Below are 8365 nucleotides of genomic sequence, written 5' to 3' on the forward strand. Positions count from 1 at the left end.
ATATGTAGTGAAAAAAATTATTTGTAATCAGACAAAATCATATAAAATCAAATGAAATCATGTAATCAGTGGGACAATATTTCAACTAGTGGTTACCCCCTCGCCCGTTACCGTTTTCGTTACTTTTTTCAGTAACAATTGTTACTTTTTTCTGTCTGTAATGGTAACGGCAACGTCGTTACATTTTTACTGTAACGGTAACGAATTTAGCCGTTACTTTTACCGTTACTTCAATTCCCTATTATTTTCTTATTTTTAATTTATTCTTAATTTCTTAAAAAGTATTTTGTACTTAATATCTTATACTGTGTTTTAATGGGCACGGCCAATGTTGGAAATATACATATAAATTCACATTACAGGGTGTCCCGACCTTTTTTGCCAATCACTTTTGTGTAGATAGAGCGGACTAAACTGAGTCGAAAAGTCCTCTATCATTTTGCAATTTTCGCAAGATATTAATTACTAAAAATTGCAAAATATTAGTCTTGAATAATTTTTTACTCAAATACTATTAACTTTTCAGAAAAACTGCAAAAATTATTAATTTTCTTCTCATAAAGTTCTGAGAATTTTTCCAGAATTTTTTCAGAATTTTTTAATACCGTATTATCTCATGTTAGTAAAAATAAGAAAATGCAGTACTAAAAAGTTGATAAAAAATTCTCAGAACTTATTATGAGAAGAAAATAAATAATTTTTGTTTCTTGCATTTTTTCTGTAAAGTTGATAGTATGATTAAAAAATTATTCAAGACCAATATTTGGCAATTTTTAATAATTAATATCTTGTTAACTATTGCGAAAATTGCAAAATGGTAGAAGACTTTTCGACTCAGTTTAGTCCGCTCTATCTACACAAAAGTGATTGGCAAAAAAGTTGGGACACCCTGTATATATTGTAAATTTTTGGTACGGACAATAAATATTGAAATACACACAATAGTAACCCTGGTGGAAATAAATCGTTGAAATTGCTGAAAATCGCTGAAATCTCTATCAATCGACTCGTTTCATTATGAATTACACTGAAATGGGTCTATTGATAAAGATTTCATCGATTTATTTCCACCAGGAAACATTAATGTTTAAAAACAATATATAATCTATTATCTGTTTAGTCTAAATGCTTATAAAAATGAGTACATTAAAATAACGATATTATCTAAATAAAATAAAGAATTAGTAAAACTATAGGTAAGTTTAATATAGAATATAGAGAAAAGCTTGCTTTATATACAAACTAGTTAGTAAAGAGTTTCAAATTTGAATATTTATTTCACACATTTAGTAAGTATTAAATTAATCACCAGTTAATGTAATTTTAAAATCTAATAACTTACTTTAGCATTATAACAAGAAGTAACGAATCGTTACTTTTCAAGTAACGGTAATGGTAACGCGTTATTTTTTAAAATTGGTAACGAGTAATGGTAACAAGTTACTTTTTTCAAAAAGTAACGGTAACGCGTTACTTTGTAATTCCTACATATTTATACATATTCATGCATGAAACATTTTTTTACCGAGAAGGTTAAACTAATTAAAGTTTTAGTAGTCCTTCAGACTTTTCTAACGACTCTCTTTGACAAACAAATTCAAATCATACATAACGTTACGTATATGTGTAGCGTGTCAGGTAAATGTATGTACTTACACTGCGTGACATTGTGTGTAACTGCGTGTACTTTTCTCGAGAACTGACCGGCTGAATAGAATTTCGACAATGAGTGCAAGCGAATCCGTGAGTCAACTTTTTTCGGAATCTGTTGATAATGACAAGATTTTTACGATTGGAGTCACTGTGGACACAGGTACTGGAAATTATTCGTGAACTTGTCCATGAGATAAGGAGAAATCCACGCGCATCTCTTAAATCTAACCTACAACAAAAGGTGCGTTCGGAGAGACGCTATTAACGCTATGTCTCATTCTATCCTTGTTTTACGTTTAATAAACAACGAAGATAGAATGACAGAAGTAGCGCTAATAGCATTTCCCCGAACGTGCCGAAAGTCCTACAATAAATGATTTTGTTTACGCAGGTTTCGAATGGGAAGCAATTGACGAATGCAAAGAGAAATTGGGCAAAGATGTTCGGGTGGTTAAGCAACGCGGAAGAATCTATTTTAATATTGATTGGGATGAATTTCCAAAAGTACTCTTCTACACAACTCAGATTATTTTTTTAATATAGGTGCAAGAATCATAATATTTATGTTTTATCATATACATATGTTATAGGTTCAAGAAATGAGATCGATAGATCATATATTCATAGTAGCTGACAACGGAAGTTTATCGTTTACTAATGACAAAGAACCAGACTTATTGCAAATAAGAAGTTATAACTTGGACATACTTTCGAACTCAGATAAAACATGGAAGAAAACTCTTGAAGCATGGAAATGCGCAACAAGTTTCAAGGGAAAACTTTATCCAACGAATGAAGAATACGTTGAAGCTAAAAAGGAAGATCTTGTAGCCAAAACAGAGATGTTAGAAATGCGTAATAAAGAAAAAGGGAAAAAAGATCCCTATGATTGGAATGTATCAGAGATGAAAGAAGAAAAAGGGAAAAAAAGGGGTCAAGATCCTTCAAAATCCCAAGAAAACGATATACTCAAATATAGAGTAACATGTGAGAGGAGTGGTAAACATGCAATTGAATCTAAGGATGTTGCTAGAGTTATCGGAGAGATATTACAGGACAAGTTTCATTGGTTGGTTGACTTGTCCATGTATCATCTAGAAATTGTCTGCAAATTAATAGATGGTATGATAAATAAGAATTAATAGATCAAAGAATTTTAACAATTTTACGAAATATACACATATGAAATTTTATAACAATACCTCCAAGAACTAATTATATATGAATAATGAGAGAAGCTGAATACTAATTATTTCTAAATATTTCAGATCAATTAATAACGCATTTACGAGTAACGCACAAATCCAAGCATCACAGAAATATCATAAATTTTGGACCAACTACTCTTAGATCGACTATATGTTACAATTTGCTAAAATTGGCAAATCCCAAGCTAGGAGATATAATAGTAGATCCTATGTGTGGGGGAGGTTCTATTCCTATAGAGGTATATTGCATGTTTACGATAATAAAATTAATAATTCATAAAATTCTATTCAAACACAATTTCAGGCAGCACTAGCTTTTCCACATTTATATGTCTTATGTGGTGACAACGATTCCAGAGCTACAGATAGAACAAAGTCAAATATGGATGCTTCAGCAGTTACATGTAAAATAGATCTCGTACAGTGGACTGCTTCAAAACTGCCATTCAAAGATTCTTTTGTCGATATCATTGTTACTGATATGGTATGGAAATTAATCATTAAAAATTTTGCTCCAACATTATAATTAATTTTTACGTATTTTTACTTTTTCATTAAAAATGATCATTTTTTTAATAATCTCCAGCCTTTTGGTAAAAGAAGTGGGAATAAGTCATACAACAAAATTTTTTACAAAAAATTTTTGCTAGAATTTGGTCGCATAGTAAAATCAAACGGACGAATAATTCTACTCACTTACGATAGAAATAACTTTAAAGACGTAAGTTTTTATTATAACTATTTATAGCAATTAAAATATGAAAGAAAAGAACTAAAGTAAAATATTTTACTATAATCCGAAAACAAATTCTATTCTTCATTTTAGGCTCTGATGGCAGCTGGTGATTTATTCTGGGTGATAAAAATAATTGGTGTAAACGTGGGAGGCCTTCCAGCTGCAGTTTATGTTTTGAACCGCACTCAAGTAGCCCTTGATTCTTTCAAACCGCGTGTGGCCAAACAGTATAGTTATCCGAGAGACAATAAAAACTCGTCTCATTCGACTAAAAATCCTTTGTCCAATTAGAGATATTATTTTCATAAGTATTGTGATACAAGTATTGTAAATTCATATTTTTGTACGAAGAAATTAATAGAGTTTATTTAGCATATATTTAGCATATAATCATATTTAGTTTTTTTTACGAATTATTTCCCAGATAATCCTAATATATGTATACATAGAATTCACAAAAAGAATTTTCTTCTGCTTGTCTCCATCTCGTGTCTGCGACCTTGTATAATCCACTCGTAATCACCATATTTACTGTCGAATGTTCCATGTTGTAGTGATCTTAATTTTAAAGTAAATCGTGGACCTAGTTCTCTTAATCTCGGTTTTCCATTCTTGAGATTAAACTCGTATCTGTAAATTCGTTCAATTAGATTTAAGTACAACAGAGATGTATGGTTTACACTGATGTTAATTCTAAGTTTTATAAGTTCCATGTGATTAATAATAAAATATAAAAAATAAAATCTATAAATTCTTTAACTTTAGAGATATGTTTTTATATATAGAAATTACATGAATTTTACTAAAATATTTTAAGAAAATTTGTAGAATTTTAAAAAAATTAAAAGTACTATAAAATTACCTATGATGTCTAAAAAATATATAATCTCTTTGATTATGAAATGTCACAGCTCTCCTTCCTTTAAATTCTGGCTGATAATGAAACAAGGCTCCTAGCATTCTGCCAATGGTGAAACCTAAGCGTGTGGTAAAGTTATTGAGAATAACTTCTGGTCTGTGCTCTGTGATCTCCTTATGATTGCGCTTTAAATCTGTCGTTAATTTGACATTACTGAGTTTGAAGTGTGCAGTAGGACCATCTGGCAGATGAATGATTAACATTCCATCTAACAATTGATTAAGGAAAACTATTTCAAAATAAAAATAACTTAAATTTAATCAGCTTGATATTTTATATGGCGTATAATTGAAATTTGTTAATTGTTTTTTAAATAAAGCTTCCTAAAAGATTTCTGATGCCTCTAATAATTTTCTATCAATTTACTTACAAAATATATTATACAACGGATAAAGTATTAGCTTATTATTTTATACAATATTTATAAATGACCTATTATACTATTAGCTTATAATGTTATAAGGATACTTGGTTTGCATTGATCCTCATTAACAATGATTATATCTGTAAAGTTTCGGGCAGTAGCACTTTTGACCATTTTTTTAACGCCAGAGCGATTTCTATACAGCGAAATAGAATTAGGTATCATCCTTGTAAGTTCTCTGCCAAAAATTCTCGTTTTCCTGTTTGGATTATCAGCATATGTAATGAGAACCTTAGGTTCATACTCTTGCCTATAGTAAGCAGCAAATTCATCATGTTCACAGTCAAATTTGAGCTCCTCATTCGCCTCATCATCCAGATTACCTACTATCATAGTCTCATCTTTCTCTCGTAGGCTCTCTAAAGTATGTGGCATCTGTTTCGGAGCGCCCGACTGTATCCTCGCCTTCTTCGCTGCTTTCTTTGCCTTCGCTCGTTCTTTCATCAATTCCTGGCATTTCTGGTACCTTACAGCTTTGCATTTGATGTGATTGAAGTTACTGTCAGACGGCAGCAAAACTTCCGAAGCTTTATCCGTTGACGTACTCGGTTGATCATTTGCCACTTCATTTTCCTCCCTGGGTCGACTTAGAGGATTCTTTCGCAAAGTTTTAATCTTCATCTTGTGTACAACTTTTTGTATTCTTCTTCTTTCTTTCTCTATATGGATTTCTAATCCACTTATAAGATCACAGTACCATGCGATGAGATGGATCAAGTAGATCCAGTTAATGTTTCCTCAAAAATCAAATGAGAGGCCACACATAAACTTTTTGCATTCAAATTAAAATCGTAACCGTTCAAGAGTGTACTTTCGCGTCTCTAACCTATCAATTCTTTTAAAGCTACCACATGTTTAGGACCACGAGATCCCTGAGCTCATGCAGTGCCGCCAATATGAGAAACTATAGGGTAAAAAGGAGGCGCTTTTAACATTTAGTTCTTTGTAGTAATAAACTAGAAACGTAGAAATTAGACGATTATCAAAAGAACAATCTAGACAATCAGAATTTATGACGAAAAGGATAATAAAAAAATACAAATATAATTTTTTATCTTATCATTTACAGATTCTATTCTTTTCATAAGCATAACACACAACGTATCTGTACAAAAAAATATTTCTCTTTTCCAAGAGTACGTCATCTCGTTATTTTTTTCAAATTATTTTTTTACAGGTGACATAACAATGTGTATATGTTATTTTATAAAATAAGAGTAAAGTTTCCTACATGATGAAATAATGCAAAAGATTCAAGATAGTTGAATAACTTAATCAACCTAACTACTTTTATCCTAATTACGTTTTATATACATATCATTCTCTCTCATCTTAGCTATAGATCTTATATATGGGAGTGATTCACTTGCACACTGTAACAATTGCTCACTGTCAATCACAAGGCTTCTGCGTGTTTTTTTTTCTAGCGCAGTAATTGGCTTCTGCGCAATCGACTCGTGTGCAATTGATATACACTCCTTATGTACCATCATTTAAACTTTAAAATTATCCACAATACAAAAAATACTGCTATAGAAAAAAGAAATAAATATATAATATAATAATTGTGGCCTGCCTTTGCTAAACGCAAAACACGTGCTACAGAACCAGATAAGGAACCACTTGTTCTGTCGAAATCGTCATCCTAAAATATAAATTTGTATTATTTACTATGTATAAAATAATATGCAAAATTATGTCAACATCTTAAAAAAGTTCGACTAACCATGCCTTTTAGCATTTTATCTTGGTATTTGACTTCCGTACCAATGTCAATAGATAACGATTTTAAAGCATGAATTTTATCCTTTAGTTCTTCAGTCATCCTTTCATTCTCGTCTTCCATAGTATTGTGAGATGTACTTGGTAATGGCTCATAGCCATAACCTCCTGAAAAAGTAAAAATATGTTTAAAATAAGAATTGATGTATTTATTAACAACTGACAACTTACCTGAATGGGAACGTCGCATTTTGTTAGCAATCTTGATAGCTTAATAGATGAACTGATACAGAAGAAAATTATTGTCTCACAAAACACCTTTAAAAATTGAGAAATATTTCTATCTTTTTTTATCTAGAAAAATACATATTGTGTGAGGTCGGTTCAATTATTTATGCTTATAAAAATAAAATACTTGTAATACAAAATAGACTTACTCAGTGTTAAGTAAATATGATAAAAATTATTTAAGTAAAAATATGTGTGTTTTCCACGCAGGTAAATTGTATTAAACGACGATACTTAAACTGAAAATATTCACGTATAAATATAACCTCAAATAGATGACACATTCGTATTAATAATTTAAAAACTATGTTCAAAGCTTTTCAATACAATAACATTTTCAATTTACCAATTAAATAGAAAATGCAGACAGCCGGAAAATAGAAAATATGTGTCAATATATGTCAACGTCACGCTCGTAGCACATCGCGTGATGTATATCGAAGTGAAGGGTATCGATACTATCGATTGATTGAGAATATGTACAATACAAGTACTAACTGCTATAACTAAAAAGTTACGTTAGGTCACCAATGAATAATTATAATTTTAAGATTTAGTATTATTCTGATGTTTCTTAACTAATTATAAATTAATTTTTATATATATTGGTAAAGAAAAATTTATATCGACAGTCAATAATATCGATACTCTACACTACTCTACAGTCTACAAATATCTTTGAAATGGCAAGCTTTTGCTATATATAATTATAGCGAGTATTTAAATACGAGAGTATTAATTAACATTTGATGTATATATACAGGGTATCTCATAATTCACCCGACAATGCTCATGGGCAGGTATAGCTAAAGTGAATCGAAAAGTCCTCTACCATTTTGCAATTTCTCAATAATTATCAAGATCATTGTATATTAATTACTAAAATTCGGTTTACCGAATAGTATACAATTTCTCAATAATTATCAAGATCATTGTATATTAATTACTAAAATTCGGTTTACCGAATAGTGGTCTTCAATAATTTTTTTCTCAAATACTATCATTATTACAGAAAAACTGCAAGAAACAAAAAAATTGTTTATTTTCTTCTCATAGAACACTAGAATTTTTTATCAACTTTTCGGTACTGCATTTTCTAATTGGCAACTATTTTTACCAACATGAGAAAATACGGTATTAAAAAATTCTGAAAAAAATTCTCAGAACTTTATGGCCGGTATTCATAGTCGATTCTTATTTCAAGACCGTTTTATAAGTAATGTTTTAAGATGCTAATGCAGCCCTCTGATTGGTTCGTGACTTCTTAAACGTTGATTTAAAAAAAAGTAACGGAAAAGTAACGAAAAGTTACTTTCGCAAGTAACGGTAACTGTAACGAGTTACTTTTAAAAATCGGTAACTAGTAACGGTAACTTGTTACTTTTCCTACTCGGTAACGAGTAACTGTAACTTGT

General features: G+C 30.4%; 3 protein-coding genes across 5 annotated transcripts; 1 reads left to right on the forward strand and 2 right to left on the reverse strand.

Annotated features, from left to right (window-relative positions):
* Nucleotides 1–1692: 1692 nt before the first annotated feature.
* Nucleotides 1693–3888, forward strand: LOC108761035 (THUMP domain-containing protein 3). 2 transcript variants are annotated; one of them, XR_001940109.1, is made up of 7 exons: nucleotides 1693–1813; nucleotides 2045–2157; nucleotides 2244–2775; nucleotides 2922–3100; nucleotides 3166–3345; nucleotides 3512–3582; nucleotides 3688–3767. XR_001940109.1 is itself a non-coding variant. In XM_018507353.1 (7 exons), the coding sequence occupies exons 1-7, from the start codon at nucleotides 1726–1728 to the stop codon at nucleotides 3886–3888; spliced, it is 1428 nt and encodes a 475-aa protein (XP_018362855.1). In that variant the 5' UTR covers nucleotides 1693–1725. The 2 variants fall into 2 exon arrangements, 1 of the variants encoding a protein (XP_018362855.1); XM_018507353.1 differs by having other exon boundaries at nucleotides 3448–3582; nucleotides 3688–3888.
* Nucleotides 3889–4020: 132 nt separating this feature from the next.
* Nucleotides 4021–5796, reverse strand: LOC108761032 (probable ribosome production factor 1). Its single transcript, XM_018507348.1, has 3 exons — nucleotides 4985–5796; nucleotides 4460–4724; nucleotides 4021–4227 (listed from the first exon to the last, which is right to left on the reverse strand). Exons 1-3 carry the CDS (start codon nucleotides 5559–5561, stop codon nucleotides 4050–4052), a joined length of 1020 nt encoding a protein of 339 aa, XP_018362850.1. The 5' UTR covers nucleotides 5562–5796; the 3' UTR covers nucleotides 4021–4049.
* A 327-nt stretch (nucleotides 5797–6123) lies between these two features.
* Nucleotides 6124–7220, reverse strand: Bet1 (blocked early in transport 1). Of its 2 annotated transcripts, none has more exons than XM_018507356.1 (4): nucleotides 7100–7220; nucleotides 6894–6980; nucleotides 6667–6830; nucleotides 6124–6585 (listed from the first exon to the last, which is right to left on the reverse strand). In XM_018507356.1, exons 2-4 carry the CDS (start codon nucleotides 6910–6912, stop codon nucleotides 6430–6432), a joined length of 339 nt encoding a protein of 112 aa, XP_018362858.1. In that variant the 5' UTR covers nucleotides 6913–6980; nucleotides 7100–7220; the 3' UTR covers nucleotides 6124–6429. The 2 variants fall into 2 exon arrangements, with proteins under 2 accessions (XP_018362858.1, XP_018362857.1); XM_018507355.1 differs by having other exon boundaries at nucleotides 6894–7016; nucleotides 7100–7115.
* Nucleotides 7221–8365: the final 1145 nt, after the last annotated feature.

This window comes from Trachymyrmex cornetzi, unplaced genomic scaffold (assembly GCF_001594075.2).
Source record: "Trachymyrmex cornetzi isolate Tcor2-1 unplaced genomic scaffold, Tcor1.1 scaffold237, whole genome shotgun sequence".
Classification (NCBI taxonomy): domain Eukaryota; kingdom Metazoa; phylum Arthropoda; class Insecta; order Hymenoptera; family Formicidae; genus Trachymyrmex; species Trachymyrmex cornetzi.

What these genes read in the sequence shown, in the direction of transcription:
- LOC108761035 (XM_018507353.1), top strand. Translation starts at nt 1,726, where the DNA reads ATGAGTGCAAGCGAATCCGTGAGTCAACTTTTTTCGGAATCTGTTGAT. An exon ending in ATATCATTGTTACTGATATG is followed by an intron (nt 3,346 to 3,447) that starts GTATGGAAATTA and finishes AATAATCTCCAG; the next exon opens with CCTTTTGGTAAAAGAAGTGG. An exon ending in ATAGAAATAACTTTAAAGAC is followed by an intron (nt 3,583 to 3,687) that starts GTAAGTTTTTAT and finishes TCTTCATTTTAG; the next exon opens with GCTCTGATGGCAGCTGGTGA.
- LOC108761032 (XM_018507348.1), bottom strand. Translation starts at nt 5,561, where the DNA reads ATGAAGATTAAAACTTTGCGAAAGAATCCTCTAAGTCGACCCAGGGAG. An exon ending in TGAGGATCAATGCAAACCAA is followed by an intron (nt 4,725 to 4,984) that starts GTATCCTTATAA and finishes ATCAATTGTTAG; the next exon opens with ATGGAATGTTAATCATTCAT. An exon ending in ATATTTTTTAGACATCATAG is followed by an intron (nt 4,228 to 4,459) that starts GTAATTTTATAG and finishes ACGAATTTACAG; the next exon opens with ATACGAGTTTAATCTCAAGA.
- Bet1 (XM_018507356.1), bottom strand. An exon ending in ATAAAATGCTAAAAGGCATG is followed by an intron (nt 6,586 to 6,666) that starts GTTAGTCGAACT and finishes TTTATATTTTAG; the next exon opens with GATGACGATTTCGACAGAAC.